Source organism: Arabidopsis lyrata (assembly GCF_000004255.2).
Source record: "Arabidopsis lyrata subsp. lyrata unplaced genomic scaffold ARALYscaffold_1, whole genome shotgun sequence".
Taxonomy (NCBI): domain Eukaryota; kingdom Viridiplantae; phylum Streptophyta; class Magnoliopsida; order Brassicales; family Brassicaceae; genus Arabidopsis; species Arabidopsis lyrata.
This window is the reverse complement of record NW_003302555.1, coordinates 16,539,084-16,555,236: the sequence shown is the minus strand read 5'-3', so window position 1 is coordinate 16,555,236 and position 16,153 is coordinate 16,539,084. Positions and strand designations below refer to the sequence as shown.

At 37.4% G+C, this 16,153-nt stretch overlaps 4 protein-coding genes across 6 annotated transcripts; 1 reads left to right on the top strand and 3 right to left on the bottom strand.

Annotated features, from left to right (window-relative positions):
- The first annotated feature begins 95 nt into the window (after positions 1 to 95).
- Positions 96 to 1,737, top strand: LOC9327187 (phosphoribosylglycinamide formyltransferase, chloroplastic). The gene is made up of 5 exons (XM_021011768.1): positions 96 to 526; positions 761 to 875; positions 991 to 1,167; positions 1,251 to 1,377; positions 1,463 to 1,737. Exons 1-5 carry the CDS (start codon positions 181 to 183, stop codon positions 1,574 to 1,576), a joined length of 879 nt encoding a protein of 292 aa, XP_020867427.1. The 5' UTR covers positions 96 to 180; the 3' UTR covers positions 1,577 to 1,737.
- Positions 1,738 to 1,809: 72 nt separating this feature from the next.
- On the bottom strand, positions 1,810 to 6,552 carry LOC9327186 (bifunctional aspartokinase/homoserine dehydrogenase 1, chloroplastic). 2 transcript variants are annotated; one of them, XM_021011767.1, is made up of 18 exons: positions 6,431 to 6,552; positions 6,126 to 6,349; positions 5,669 to 6,043; positions 5,449 to 5,537; positions 5,040 to 5,343; positions 4,869 to 4,921; positions 4,570 to 4,778; positions 4,403 to 4,490; positions 4,202 to 4,315; positions 3,979 to 4,077; positions 3,669 to 3,863; positions 3,498 to 3,580; positions 3,187 to 3,412; positions 2,906 to 3,051; positions 2,665 to 2,800; positions 2,494 to 2,577; positions 2,316 to 2,408; positions 1,810 to 2,220 (listed from the first exon to the last, which is right to left on the bottom strand). In XM_021011767.1, the coding sequence occupies exons 2-18, from the start codon at positions 6,319 to 6,321 to the stop codon at positions 1,975 to 1,977; spliced, it is 2,736 nt and encodes a 911-aa protein (XP_020867426.1). In that variant the 5' UTR covers positions 6,322 to 6,349; positions 6,431 to 6,552; the 3' UTR covers positions 1,810 to 1,974. The 2 variants fall into 2 exon arrangements, with proteins under 2 accessions (XP_020867426.1, XP_020867425.1); XM_021011766.1 differs by having other exon boundaries at positions 6,126 to 6,324.
- Positions 6,553 to 7,169: 617 nt separating this feature from the next.
- Positions 7,170 to 8,397, bottom strand: LOC9327185 (transcription initiation factor TFIID subunit 8). The gene has a single exon (XM_002891077.2). It carries the CDS (start codon positions 8,304 to 8,306, stop codon positions 7,374 to 7,376), a length of 933 nt encoding a protein of 310 aa, XP_002891123.2. The 5' UTR covers positions 8,307 to 8,397; the 3' UTR covers positions 7,170 to 7,373.
- A 3,511-nt stretch (positions 8,398 to 11,908) lies between these two features.
- Positions 11,909 to 13,095, bottom strand: LOC9327184 (uncharacterized protein DKFZp434B061). Of its 2 annotated transcripts, XM_021010767.1 has the most exons (3): positions 12,986 to 13,095; positions 12,309 to 12,653; positions 11,909 to 12,275 (listed from the first exon to the last, which is right to left on the bottom strand). In XM_021010767.1, exons 1-3 carry the CDS (start codon positions 13,041 to 13,043, stop codon positions 12,019 to 12,021), a joined length of 660 nt encoding a protein of 219 aa, XP_020866426.1. In that variant the 5' UTR covers positions 13,044 to 13,095; the 3' UTR covers positions 11,909 to 12,018. The 2 variants fall into 2 exon arrangements, with proteins under 2 accessions (XP_020866426.1, XP_020866425.1); XM_021010766.1 differs by having other exon boundaries at positions 11,909 to 12,653; positions 12,986 to 13,094.
- Positions 13,096 to 16,153: the final 3,058 nt, after the last annotated feature.

Here is a 16,153-nt window from a genome sequence, read left to right as displayed (position 1 = left end):
TGATTCCTCCTCTCTCTCTCTCTCTCACAGGTTACTAGGTTAGCGCTGTTGTTTTTGTAAGATAAAAACGGCATGCAGTAGGATAGAATTATATTGAGACGGCACGGTGTTTTCTTAAAGCAGAACCTCAAAAAAGTCTCCGAGGAGCAGTCAACAAAAACCTCCGATTAGACCGTCGGAATGGAATCACGGGTTTTGTTCTCGAGTCAATTCAACTTCCCGGTGAATTCGCCGTTGAAGACCCGTGAAACCTCGATTGCTCCGTTTACACCTCCCCGGAATGTTCTCTCTTTCTCTTTCTCATGTCACGCAGGCAGATTTGCGATGAGGATTGGACCGCTTGTAAAAGCTGTTTCGTTTGCTCCAAAGATAGTAGCGGAGGTCGATGGTTCGAGAGACGAACCAAAAAGGAAGAAACTTGCTGTGTTTGTTTCGGGAGGTGGTTCGAATTTCAGGAAGATTCATGAGGGATGCAGTGATGGTTCTGTTAATGGGGATGTTGTTTTGTTGGTCACTAACAAAAAAGGTATCACCTTTCTTCTTCAAGTTATTGATTTTGGTCTTCCTAAGTTTCAATTCTAGTTTATGTGTGTTTTGGTTCTTAAAAGTTAATTGATCAGAAAAGAACTGCTAATATATGACTGATTAGTTAGTGGAATTCGAATAGCTCTATTTTGTGTAATGTGAATTGATTCGGAGTTTTGATTTTGTTATTTTTGAAAACCCTGCAATACTTACTTGCTTAAGTTCATCAATTTAGATTGTGGAGGTGCTGAGTATGCAAGAAGTAATGGAATTCCTGTTTTAGTATTCCCTAAAGCGAAGCGAGAACCATTCGATGGACTCTCTCCTTCAGAGCTTGTAGATGTACTTAGGTTAGCATCTCTCTCTCTCTCTCTCTCCATCTTTATTTGTATCTTTACCCTTGAAGTGAATGTCTTAAGGCGTTGTTGAAAGTTCACTGTCTCTTCACATTTGCTTGATGAACAGGAAATATGGGGTAGACTTTGTTCTTCTAGCTGGTTATTTGAAACTTATACCGGTCGAGCTTGTCCAAGCATTTCCTAAACGGATTCTAAATATTCATCCTGCTCTTCTTCCGGCTTTTGGAGGCAAAGGTCTGTATGGTATAAGAGTGCATAAAGCTGTTCTAAAATCGGGAGCTAGGTAATACAATGTTACAGATGTGTAGTTTTTTTGTTTCCTTTTCTTTTGCGCAAGAAAACATTCAACGGTTTTTCTTTCCGTAGATATTCAGGTCCCACAATTCACTTTGTCAATGAGGAGTACGATACAGGTCGGATACTTGCTCAAAGTGCAGTCCGTGTGATTGCTAATGATACACCAGAAGAATTGGCTAAAAGGGTTCTTCATGAGGTACTACTAAAGAATAGTTTTGAACAATACATTTCACAGTTCAGAAGATTTCATTTGCTTCCTTTTTTTTCCATTTTGGGCTCAGGAACACAAGCTGTATGTCGAGGTGGTGGCTGCGATTTGCGAAGAGCGGATTAAATGGAGAGAAGACGGTGTCCCTCTCATTCAAAGCAAAGAAAACCCTGACGAGTACTATTAGATCCTCTACAAATGAAGTTAAACTGCATTGGATCTCAGATAGTTCCATTTTCAAAACAAAGTGTTTCAACCGCATTGGATATCAGATTAGGTTATAGTCTTCACGCTGTAGAAGAAGTTTTTTGCCGAAAGTATAGATTGAGAAATGTTTCTGATGCTAAATTTTGTTTCGGTTGGGTCAAAATCATATGAAATGAGATGAATTCGAGCCAGGAGACAGGATTTCAGTGCTTGTGTTGATACCAACAGCCTTTATTCAATTTTTTCCTAGAGTGTTTTATTACCTTGACGTTTGGTTTCATCTATAAGAATCAAAATCTCTGGAATCCAAATTACAGATCTAGCATGTAGAAACAGGGTTTGATCATTAGATTTGTTCCTAGAAGAAACAATTGTGCCTTAAGACGGAGCCCCGAGATAGAATGCAAGGCGAAGAATGTCACTGAAGATTCCACCGGCTGTAACTTGAGCACCAGCACCAGGTCCACGAACAATTAGAGGCTGATCTTTGTACCGTTTGGTTGTGAAAGCGATGATGTTATCAGCGCCCGAGAGCTGAGCAAACGGATGATCTTTTTTGTACCGTTTCAACTCGACTGCTCCCTTTTTCTCTACTGCGTCTACAACTCCTACGTATCTCAAGACCTAAAGAAAGACACAACACAACAAAATCTGAAATGAGTTCTTTTCAAGGCGGCACATTGGGTGTTAAAATAGTTTTGCTAAGAGGTACTACTTACTTCTCCTGCTGCTTCAGCCTCTTCTCTTTGTTTGGATAATTCTTCATCAAACTGAGGTAGCTTCTCCATGAACTCTTCTGCTGATGCACAAGCCTGTGATCAACAAGAGAATAAGAAATGTCATAAGGATTATCCTTATTGTTGATGAATTTAATTGTGTGATTATACAGAGACTTACTTGTAGCGGCTTTGGCACAAGATTCTGGACTGGAAGGCCCTCAAGATCCAATTTTAAGCCTGATTCCCTGGCAAGGATTGTTACCTGCAGAAGTAGCAGATACTATAAGGTTCAATATCATTTACAAGGTGCATTGACTCGATTTGTTGACAGAAACAAAAAAAACCCTACTTTTCTAGCAACATCTGTTCCAGATAGATCATCTCGTGGATCTGGTTCTGTGAAACCTGCTTGCTTTGCTTCTGCTACAACTTCACTGAAGCTTCTGGTGCCGACAAAGTTGTTGAAGAGGTAACTTAAAGTACCACTGCAGAAAAGCATCAAAGCAAAATTTTAGTGTGAAGGTGCAAAGCAAGGCCGTTGTTGTGTTATCTGAACAAATTGCTGCGGTACCAAGCCGAAGAGGAGATACCTGAAAATTCCCTCAATTCGCAGTATTTTATCCCCTGTTTCGAGGAGACCACGTAAGGTGCTGATAATTGGAAGACCAGCTCCAACGGTTGCTTCATAAAAGTAATGTGTGTACGATTTTCTTTGAAGATCTCTGATCTTTAGATACTGCATTTACAGGAGAGTGTTACCAATCAGTCTCTCTGTTCATAAATCTCGGAATCTTAATGGATATATACTCAAGGTGAACATATTTGTAGCTGCCGATCCAACAGTCATTTAAGCAAAGATCAAACACTTTACCTGATCAAGTGGTCCAGAGTTGGCCTTTTTGTTCGGAGTGACCACATGAATTCCTCGTAGCAACCAGTCGTAGTAACAGCTAGCGATATCAGCATCGGCCGTACAATCAACCATAACAGAGTTTGGAATGAAATGATTTCCCTTCACATATTGGGTGAACTTCTCCATGTTAGCTTTTTCTCCTTCTTCTTTCATAAGTTTTCTCCATCTTGATAAGTCAATCCCCCTAAAAAGATGACGATTGTGTAAAAAGATTACAGCAGTAGAAAGTTCACCGAAGTTATGTATCATTATCAAGTTCGTTGGCTTACGATTCACTCATCAACATTTTACTTGAGCCTGTGATCCCTATAACACGCAAGTCAATTTTATATTCTTCTTTGAGCACTGCCGCCTGTGAAAGGAAATATAAAGATGATGATGCAGCTTGAACATTGATCCGTATTTTACTATAATCTCGCATATAAGCATCAGATACTCACCTGATCTCTAATCTGATCAAGTAAGGTTCCACCAATTAATCCCGGTCCTATAATTCCCACTGCCAAAGTGGTTCTCGAAAGGTAAAATCTTGAGTGCACAGCTCTTAATGCCCTAATGCAATCTTCACGCTTGACGACTACTGTAATATTGAACTCGGAGCAACCTTGAGCTATAGCACGGATGTTGATATTGGCCTGCAGTTATTTAGGTATGGCATTGTATCAGCAGAGCTTTTTAGCAGAAAAAAAAGATATGAAATGGATGATGAACCGTTTCTGATTTTCTTTGCAAACACTACACTTAGCTTACCTTTGCTAACGCACTGAAAAAAGTGGCAGAAACACCAGGAGTGCTCGCCATTTTCTGGCCAACTGCTGCTAATATGCTACAATTAGGGATGATTTCAATCTGAATGAAAACAATGAAACCACAGTTTGAGAAAGATAGTGGATGCCTAAACAAGGATCCTGCTGATTTGCCAAGAGAATAGCTATTTGATACCCTTTTACCAACAAGAGAGAGATAAAGGCACCTGGGAAAGGCGGCCACCAGCCAAAGCTTGACGAAATCGTGAGTTCAATGCTTCAGAAACAGCTTTCACTTCCTTCTCTGGTACAGCAAAGCACACAGAATGCTCGCTACTAGCCTGCATTTATATAATTTTATTAAGAACTTACAATTGACAAGTGAATACATAACCGATGAAAGAAATCAGAAACCTGAACTAAATAACCTGTGAGATCATAATAACATTAGCTCCAACTTCCTTGACAGCAGAAAAAATGGCACTGGCAGTACCAGGAACACCAGCCATTCCAGTTCTATAAAGAGAATGCAGAGTTTGTATAAGAAATACAATAAGCAGCCGCATGTGTAACACAATATCCACTATTAGCTCACCCTTCCACGTTTACAAGAGCCAAATTGTCAATCGTCGCAAACCCTTTGACAGGAGCGTCTAATTTATATCCATCTTCATCTTCAATCTGCCGACATATCATTGTTCCAGGGGCAGAGAGGTTGAAAATATTCCTTATTACAATTGGGATGTCATATTTCATCACTGGAATAATGGTCCGAGGATGTAAGACGTTTGCCCCAAAGTAAGACTGCGCAGGCATATGAACATGAATGTTAGGTGTAAACAACGATTCTGAAAAATCAGGCATTTAAACAAGTGCAAGAGGTTGGAAATTTACCATTTCCCAAGCCTCTTGGTAAGAAAGAGTCTTCAGTACAACAGCTTCACTAACTGCATCAAAACATAATCATTAGCATAACAATAGACAAACATGATGAGGAAAACACGCCTGTCATGGCTCAATAACTAGTCCTAACTATATATCAGTTAAATGGAGGCTTGCACATACCTTTCCTTGGATCTGCACTGTACACACCATCAACATCTGTCCAGATTGTGAGTTGGTGAGATCTAAACAGAGCACCCATTATAGCTGCGGAGAAGTCACTCCCATCCCTCTTGAGAGTCGTTGGAATGTTCTGTGGTGTACTGGCTATGAAGCCAGTTGCTATAATAATCTTTGCCGAGTTCTGAGTAAACCATTTTTCCAGTCTCTTTTCTGATTCCACAAAGTCAGGGTCGACTTGATTAGAGCTCGTTGGACTAACAACAAGGACATCCCTTGCATCCATCCATGTGCAGTCCAATCCACTCTATGAGCAAAACCAACACAAGCATATGAGAAAGGTAAAATAAAAGAACAACTAGTTCTTTACTTTAGGGAGTTTCTCGCGGCACGTCATATAGGACTTTTATACCTTTCTCACAACAGCAGCTAACATCTGAGCAGACCACAACTCTCCATGACCCACAACAAAGTCTGAGAAAGATTCAGTTGCATGACCAGCTGCAGAGATAGAAGAGTTCGTAACAAAAGGAATAAGATTTCAAAAGAACATATACAAATTCAATTCAATTTCTTAATACCTCCTCCTAACAATATGCATTGAGAATTGACAAAGGGAAAAAAAACAGTACCTATGTAAATGGCACGAAGCATTGCTTTGAGATTGTTTATATCATCATTTAACCGAGCCACGAAACTCGCGAGTTCATCTCCATCAAGCAAGTCAACAGCCGTTGCTCGGTGCTTTTCAAGAACACCGCTCAAAGCAGACAGATATGAATCATCCCGAGACTGTGCTCTGTGAATAAGATCATACATCATATCAGTGACTTTCGCCATTGCTGACACAACCACCAACTTCCTCTCAGAGTCATCCTTAACAACAACATCAGCAACATCCTTTATCCTCTCAGAATTTCCCACACAAGTTCCTCCAAATTTGTGTACAGCCCATGAATCTCCCTTGGGAAGATGACCATTCTCCACAGATTTATCCAACGCTAAATCTATTCAAATGCAAATCACCATCAACACAACAATCACCAAATTTCCCAGATAACAAGCAAAATCACCGTCAGAATCTCAAACCTGTGACGGAACCTAGAACACGAGGACTCTGCAATTCGCTTCTTACACAATGACCTATACAACTCCGGCGCCTCAATTTCCCGAAAGAAACACGATTCGTCACGAGTCGTTTCCCATAAACTAACGGAACACGAACCGTTAAATCTCCGGCCACCGCCGGGAAAGTAGCAACCTTAGCCAGAGAAACCACCGGCATATTCTGTAGAAATTTTCAAATTTGATTTCTACAAATTAAGTCAAAACCAGTGGATTACTCACTCCATACAACGACTAATTCCAAAAGAAAATGAAGAAGAAAATCATACCGTAGCTCAGTCAAACGCTACCGGAGGATTTCAATATCCACCGGAGAAGAAGACACCGGCGAGATCGGAGAACCAACAAACTCGAAAACAGTGGCAATTTCAGTAAATTTTGAGAAGGAATGCAACTTGTTTTTGTTATATATATATGAATCATAGTGGGGGTAATGAAACAGTGTACCACAAAACTCGATGGCTGCCACGTGTAGCTTTTGTATTACTTCTCTCATGAATGGACGATTGAGATTCATTTGGATCTTAATGAAAAATAATAAAGAAAAAGACTGCATAAATGTGTCTATACAAGCCATACTAGAGTCGAGTTGCATAAAAAGGCTTTACATATAAAGTACATGAGATTTGGTGAAAAGAATAACACATGACATTTCTATTTTATAAATAAAATCCACCAAACTATAGTTTGCACTATTTTCAATTAAAAAAAATGTTACACTCCAGATAGTTTCCTATGCAACAGAGATATATGAAACAAACAATTACTTTAACGGACCATAAGAAATTTAGCATCATATTCATGAACAAAACTCCTATTTGGGCGACGAATCCATTGTTCACTTGTGCGATGGGTTCAGTGACTAACCAAGTTAACATTGAGTAAAGATCAACTCAAAAAGTTCAATTAAAGTCTAGCGGTATCAAAATTTTCCCATTATAGTTTTGCATTTCGACAAACGAAAAAATGATAAAATGTAATTCCACCATTTATATGTTTGAATATTAAAAAATAGCCTCATAGAAAAGAAACAAAGTAATCTTTATATCAATGTTTATAAAATAACAATTGGAGTTTTCAAATTATAAGAGATGCAGCTCAAACGGTATTATTCCCATTGGCCATTAGGACGAGTCCTCAAGCGTCGCGAGTTCGAATACCTTAAACCTCGCGCATTTTGTTTTGTTTGTTTTTTCTCGTCACCAGAATAAATTAAACCGGCCACTCGCCGGTACAGTAATTGTATCCTTCTCTAATTTTCTTCTTAACCTCAACTCCACCGTCAGATTCGCCGTCGCGATTATCCCGCCACCGCTCCAATCTCGTATCACCACTGTTACTCCAATCTCGTTGATCCATCTTGAATCTCACTCTTTCTCTCCTTACCGGTAATCTTCCTCCGATTTTAGATTGCAAACTCTCCGGCAAAATTTCACGGCCAATAACGGAATCGGAGTTTTCCCACAAATGATCAGGTCTATCCTTTATACATCGTTCGGAGCAGAGACTAGCGTCAGGAAAAGGCGGAAGCCAAGCTGGAACAGACTTCACCTCCACCGATCGAGTCACCGGCGCTTGATCCAAATCTCCTCCTAACGATCCGTCTCTTTCTCGTCTCGGTAACGGCTTAGCAAAAGGAATTTCAGGAGCGTAGGCAACGAAATCGGAGAGGTTACGAAGAACAGCTGATTTGATCAAGCAATGAGATTCAATATCGTGCACGGTGGATCCGCCGGGGAAACAATCGGAAGTAGACAAAGCGATATCTTGGAGACCGTTGACGATGTCGAAGAGGTTAACCTCTGTTCGATTAGCGGTGTTAGAGAACGACGATGCGAGTTCGGCGAGGGATTGTAAGAATTTGGTGGTTGTTAGGGTTAGAGTGTTGAGAGCGGATGTATCGGTGGCTATGTATCCAACGGATCGGCAGATTTGACTGACGGCGATTTTGGTGAGAGAGAAGGAGAACTCCGCCGTGGTTGCCGGTGATTGGTCGGAGGATTCTTCGAGTTTGAGTTTGGAGTTACGGCGTCGTCGCTTCATTGGTGGTGGAGATTTTGATAGGATCGAGAAAGGAGGCGAATTGGAGAATTTGTGAATTTTTAAAAGAACCCTAAAATATGACGTATCGAACCGGCGTTGCATTGATTATAAGTTTTATAAATCAGCACTACAAGCCACGAAGCCAAGATCTAATTACATCATAAATATCAATTTAAGAAAATATATATATTGAAGAAAAGAAAAAAAAAACTTCTATAGTCTATACTATCAAATATTACTTAAGATTAATGTTAGTGAGTGATTTAGCACCATCCGGTTAACTCGATTCGAACCAAGAATAAACCAAACTTTAGAAATACCTTATCGGGTTTTTCAATGAAGGATATCCACTTATTTTGGGGTAAGGCCCAATTACGTGGAAATAGAGAGATCGATATCGATCTAACGGAAAATGGAAAGATTAACTCCAATATACGTTCGATATTACACAATATTGAGAAAGATAAAAGGAAGGAAAATCTTGGATAGAAAAAAATGGAAAGAAATCACATTCGAAGACCTAGGAGGAAGAGTATAAAGAGAAATGAGTTGTCACCAAGAAAGGGATCCACAATTCGCCTCTCAAGAACCCTAGACATTCAACTATCACAGAAAAATCCTAACGCGCTATCAACGCAAGGACGATCTCTTTGTAATTGATTCTCTTGTTCCTGAATTCAATAAAAAAGCATTTATCGCAAAACTATCTCTTTCAATTAAGCTCTCTGGTTAGTGTTGGTGTCGGATCCCGCACGGGTGGTTCGGAACCAACCAAAGATTGCCACATAGGCAGGACAGAAGCCCATAGAGGACAAGGCCCGTTAGACTTATAAGCCCAAAGAGCTTAGTCGAGGTGGTTATACCACGAAGAGGGATCGGAGTGGTTTCACCTCGAGAAGGAGACGAAGTTGAAGTTAAAGATCATTTCAGTTCGAGGCTTTTGGCCTGAAGGGCGAAGCCCACGAAGATCGGAATTAATTCAAATTTGAACGTTGAGCATTAAATCCCGAAGATCAAAACGGATGCATTTAAGAGAGAATAATTGTACTTAATTAGCCATTTAAGTGTTGTTTTTCTATGTATAAATATAAGGGCAAATGGCCATGTAAAGGGAATCCATCTTTCTCGAGTAAGAAATACTATAGCAATTTTTGTAGCAATTCATAAGCTTTTTACATATTCATTTTTATCCCTCAAGAGTAATCTTTCCTACTTAATTAAAAATACTTGAGTGTGCGAGTCCGACATCCACATTTTGGCGCCGTCTGTGGGGATAGAGGATTCTTGAGTGGCCAGATTTTTCTTTACTACATTTCCGAGATAAGCAGCAATGTCCGGAGGAGACGCCGTTGAGTCATCATTGGCCGAAACCCTCAAAGCCATGCAGCAAACCATGTCGGACATATCACAAAAGTTCTCGGATGTAGAAAAAGCCGTCGACACGTTGCAAACATCCCATGTATCTCTTAGTCAAAACGTCAGTATTATACAAACTCGTGTTCACTCTTTAAGTGCAGGAAACCCTGTGGGAATCCGAAGAAGGATATCCACTTATTTTGGGGTAAGGCCCAATTACGTGGAAATAGAGAGATCGAGACCGACCTAACGGGAAATGGAAAGATTAACTCAAATATACGTTCGATATTACGCAATATTGAGAAAGAGAAAAGAAGGAAAATCTTGGATAGAAAAAAATGGAAAAAAATCATATTCGAAGACCTAGGAGGAAGAGTATAAAGAGAAATGAGTTGTCACCAAGAAAGAGATCCACAATTCGCCTCTCAATAATTCTACACATTCAACTATCAGAGAAAAATCCTAACGCGATATCAACGCAAGGACGATCTCTTTAATTTGTAATTGATTCTCTTGTTCCTGAATTCAATAAAAAGCATTTATCGCAATTCTATCTCTTTCAATCAAGCTCTCCGGTTAGTTAAGTGCTCAATTTGACATGTACAACTATCATTGATTTATAAAAACTGTAAACCGAAATGGATCGATCGGTTTGAACCCATCGTACCGCGAATGATACCCTTGCATGGTCATGTTTATCATGGAAAAGCCGAGTAGAATATATGAAGTCTTAAAACCAATGAAAACCGGCGAACCGGTAAAAACCATCCTCGACGAAAACATTGATAATGTATTCGAGTTTTAAGATTTTTGAAGATCACATATCGAATTCAGGATTTGGATAGCTTAACCTTAAATTTAACATATCTGAATCCATAGACCTAAATCAAAAATTCCATCGATCCATTTCAATCTCTAAGTATGTTTTATCATTCATTTTATACTTAAAAAGACAAAGACATGACATAATAAGATGATAAAATGAGAAAGAACATACATTCTAAAACAAAAGTTTGATATATATATATATATATATATATATATATATATATATAATTAACAAATGGTTTATAAGGAATTGATGAAATAAGACTTTTTATTTTATTTTTAAGCATCTAATTTTATTAGAAGGTTGTCTATCGATACAAAGTGCTTAATAACTTATTTCATCAAATTAAATATTGGAGGCATGATAGAACATAACTAGGGTGCATTGAGTTGGTTACAAAGATAATTTTCACATAATTTATTTTGGGCAGTTGGGCACAAATTGGCCCTGTTTGCGACACACACATTTTCCATTTACGCAACACCCCCGACGATAATCAAAACATAGCATGCTTCCACACTCAAGGTATGTGTCACATATCCCTCCATGATTCACATCAATTCCTTTTGTATTCATAGCTTGTAACGTTAAACACTTGCAAATTCCGTTGTCACAATAGATTCGACCTTTTGTCACAACTACGCATGCTTTGGCAGTCAAGGTGTCTGTTACATTCCCCTATGTGATTCACGTCGACTCTATTTGTATCCATCGCTAGTAACGTAAGACACTTGCAATTTCCATTGTCGCAATATGACAGACCTCTCTGACAAGTAAGTAGGTTGTGGCACTCAAGAGTTTATGTCGCATTGCAAGATCTTGTCCTTCATGATCATATGAATTAAATGTTAGTCACAAATGAGAATTCTCTTTCGTACAGGAAAACTATACTTCCCCCATAACCCTTAACACGCATCTACCTAAGTTTACTCTTACACGTCTAATAAATATATGATTCATGTACTTAATTATATACGCCTACGTTATTACGTATTTTCTGCTTTATATACAAAAGAGTAAGATAATCAAGTATAAGCTTGAATACCCATATATATAAGTCATTTCTCATTTGCTCGCTATATTAACAATTGTATTTACAGACGTACCATACAAAATAAGATGACTCATTTATTAATGAGCTTAGAAAAATGCGGAGCTATTATCACAGTTTTTTTCTAGTGTATAGTATAAGTGATGACCAAAAAAATCTTGAAGATTCATGTTGTATATATATATTTTTAATATTACATAGTGTAATTAATTAATGCTAGATTTGAAGACAGTATATATTGATAACCTGAACATTTGGTTTACAGCTAAAATCGTTTGCATTATACATTTTAAGATATTCATGTTAAACTAAAATCGTTTGTAACACACCACATGTTATAATTATCCGTAGATTGTCATCTGTCTAAATCATCCGGTTTTTGGATCCATATTCTTGGGTAGGTCATATATTCAAAAAAAAATTAAAGATCTAATGTTATACTATTAAGCAACGTCATATAGAAATTGATTTCATCACTTTAAAACCAAAACGGAGATTTGATCCTTTTTATTAATGTAAACTAATTATAAAACAAAACATAGAGATTTCAGGGTTACATCTAGTTTAGGACATAATATTCATGTATGGAAGGAGGGGGAAGCATTCGGAGAGACTACCGAAGGGGAAGGGTTAGGAGGCGTAAGCGAAGGGGAACCGTTGGGAGTTGTCCCTGCAAGTCTCACCGAAGGGGAAGGGTTAGGAGGCGTAAGCGAAGGGGAAGCGTTGGGAGTTGTCCCTGCAAGTCTCGGAGAAGCGTTAGGAGTTGTCCCTGCAAGTCGCACCGAAGGGGAAGGGTTAGGAGGCGTAAGCGAAGGGGAAGCGTTGGGAGTTGTCCCTGCAAGTCTTGGGGAAGCGTTAGGAGTTGTCCCTGCAAGTCTCACTGAAGGGGAAGGGTTAGGAGGCATAAGCGAAGGGGAAGCGTTGGGAGTTGTCCCTGCAAGTCTCGGGGAAGCGTTAGGAGTTGTCCCTGAAAGTCTCACCGAAGGGGAAGCGTTGGGAGTTGTGCCCGTAAGTCTCACCGAAGGAGAAGCATAAGGAGGCGTAAGTTTCACTGAAGCAGAAGCGATAGGAGATACCGTAAGTCTTTTAAGGTTGATTTGTTCTTTGTTGGCTTGTTCTTCTGAATCTATCATCGACGGGGAAGGAGTAGGAGATCTGTAACATTTGCCTATACATCCTTTGCCTACCCTAGCCTCAATTCTTATGCTTTGATCTTCAATTCATTTTAAGAAAAACAAAAACGTCAAATTAGTATATTATATGTTTTCAAAAGCTAGAAACATTAATCACATATATGATCCTTAATACAAGAAAAGTCCCAAATGTTTTTTTTAATCCAAAAATATAAGAGAAACATAGATTAAGTGCAAAATAGCTTAAGTTTAACTTAGAACATGTGATATTTTGCTTTGTTTCTAAAGCGGCAGAATTTAGCACAAACTACTAAACATAAATTACAATTCCACACAATTTGTATAACTGGTTAATTATGCAAAAAAATTTGAACAACTTCACCACATTTTATGAATTTGCATCTTTACTTACAAGAGAGGGACAAGAAGAGGGAGAGAAGAAAAGCGATCCTAAAGTATTGGTTGGCCATAGCTAAACAATGTTTTTGTATTGGAATGGTTTGGTTTTGTGAGAGAACTAGCTAGTCTTGCTTTTATTTATACATGCGATGAAAAACACAGCTTTTTAACTTTATTTGGAATGTACTTTTTTTTTTTTTGTCGCATTTGGAATGTACTTTAAGTTTCAGATTTTGTCTATATAATTTTTTTAGTATGACACTTATTATTATGAAATTTCGGATTTTGTCTATATTTCATATTAGATTTTGTCTATATACAGACTTTTGTCTTCAATTAGAACTTTATTTTGTCTATATATATAGAGCAGACTTTATTATCAGTTATGACTCAATGATCCAAATTAGGGAGTATATCTTCCACAAATAAAATTACAACAGTTTTTCAAACTGCTTTTTTCTTTCTTTCGTTTTTGCTTTTTGTATTAAAAAAATAGAAAAAATTACTTGATATAATATATATATATATATATACTTATAAATATTATTTATATATAACACACTTTTTTCTTCCAAGTATTACTCATAAATTTTACTTTAACTATATCCTATACATCATTGTTGTTAGTACCATCATAACAATTTTTTGCATTTTTCAACCAAAAAAATCATTCTATGCATAACTTAAGTAATGATCTACTCCCTTTGTCCCATATTATCAGATTTTGTTATTTTTACATAAAATATATTATTCAATATTTCTTTTTAAGAAATTAATAAATAGAAATAACCTTTAGATACAAATGGTTATAATATACTATATAAACATAAATATTTGCAAAAAATCGAATAAAATGAAACATGAAAAAGAAGTCTTGGGAGTTGGGACTGAGGGAGTATTAAGTAACCGGTTACTAGAGCTTGGATCAGATTATCTCATTGACATATATCTCACATCCACTTGTAGACAGTGGCGGACCTAGAAATATATTTTACCGGGGTCAATATTGTTAGCTTTGTTAAGAAGATAAAAATTACATAATTAATTTTCTGTATGTATTAATAAAAATTGTATTTTTTTGAAATTTTAGATTTTTTTTAATCAAAATACATAAAGAATGATGTTTTTTTTGGAAAAGAACAAATTAAACAAGGTAACTAGATATAAAATGAATAAAATAATGAGTGCAAAAAAACTCATTATGGATGCATAAGAAAACAATTTAAGGGCAATTTACACAAATGGCCCCAAAAAAGTTTTTTCTTCCAAAAATAGCCTCATATTTCATAATTTCCAGAAATAGCACCAAATACTTTTTAATAACCATTAATTGAAAAATAGAAAATACAGAAAACCTAATTCTCATCTCTTTCACCCGACGATTCTTGTTTGCCTCCGATTCTCCATAGCTGCCTCCGATCGTCGGAAAATTCGATCTCCTCCGGTATCTCGAACCACTGCCTCCACGATTCCTCGACTCAACCCAGTCGACCTAATCTCGTCGACTTAACCCAATCACGTTTCTCCTTCCTCAACCCTCACTCAGCTATTCTCGATTAGTCTCCTTTCTCTCTCAGTACTTGCCTCAAGCATTTTCTCCAGATTCAACGCCTTCTGTTTCCAATATGCAACCGTGTCAAACTCCTCATAGATCTCAATCTTCTTGCTATCGAACAACGCATCTCGTTTCTTCTGCATAAACCTGCGGAACAAATCACTAGTCTCATCCAAAACCGGAACATTGTGATGCATATTGCAAATCACTAGTCTCATTCAATCGGGTTTTTGAAAGTTGTTAGCTTTTAAAGATCAATCCCTTTCATGTTCTTAAAGTGGCTGGCTTTGTATATCATTTGATTTGCTTAACGAAGTTGTTTAGGCATGCTTTTGTTGGATTTGTGTTTGCTATATCTGCAAGTTTGTGAATTGAAGATATGAATAAACATTTTCTACTTGCTTCTGTGTTGTCATTTTCTGTTCTCTTTGCTTGATAGAGTTGTTTTAGTTTGCATTCTAGAATGGAGATATACGTCTTTGTTGATTTCTTTTTAGTTTTGTGGTTTCGACTTTGGTGTTGTGTATTGATTTGTTTCATTGATTCTCACAATGTGATTCTAGTTTCATTGCTCACTAAGGATTTATAGTAATTTGGGAAGAATTTATAGTAATTTGGGAAGGTCTTCCTGATTCGGGAATGACTTCTAGTAATTCGGGAAGGTCTTCCTAAATATGATGTTGGTGATATAACTATTGAAAATTCATGAAGACTTCCCTAAAAACTTATTTAGACTAATTCGGGAAGGAATTATAGTAATTCATGATGGTCTTCCTGAATAAACGCTTATCAAAGATAGAGAAAAAAAGATAAACGCTTATCAAATACTTTCTCTAGATATTTAGGAAAGATTTCTCGAATTTCAGGAAGGCCTTCATCAGAAAAGTATACACACACCCTAACATGGAATTGAACCCAAGACATTGAGTTTTGTACTAGAGCAGGTAACTGATAAGCCAAGCTATTCATTCGAAGATAGCATAGAAATAAATGTATATGAACATGAAATAATTTACGAAGAACTCTTTGAGATTTCGGTAGGCCTTCCTAAACTTGTGACATTGATGAGTTTGTGATACATGACCCATCACTAATGGAGTAATATGTGATACATTTTTACAAAACATAAATAAAAAGTTCAAAAACACATTTTTAATAATTTAGGAAGGATTTCATAATGTTTAGGAAGCCGTCATTAAAGTTTATGAAGGTCTACCTAAAATTCTGAAAACAACCTCTATGTGGCCAACTTCGGATTTGTAATTTGTATGTACATTACCCCTCACTGATGGAGTAATCTTTGATACATTACAACACATCAATAAAGAGACTCAACAACACATTTAAAAAAATTTAGGAAAGATTTCATAATGTTTAGGAAGACGCCCTTGAAGTTTAGGAAGGTCTACCTAAATTTCTGAAATCAGCATCTATGTAGCCAACTTTGGATTTGTTAGTTGCATGACGATGGAAAATTGTAGCAAACTTTTGACAAAGCATTAGCTGCAGATTCTACCTGTAGAAAACCTGCAAACTACAAGCCGAAGAAACCGACGATTGAAATCTATGACGAAGACGAACTTCTCTTACTCTTAACAAATATCTTCTCAACAATCTCTTTGATCT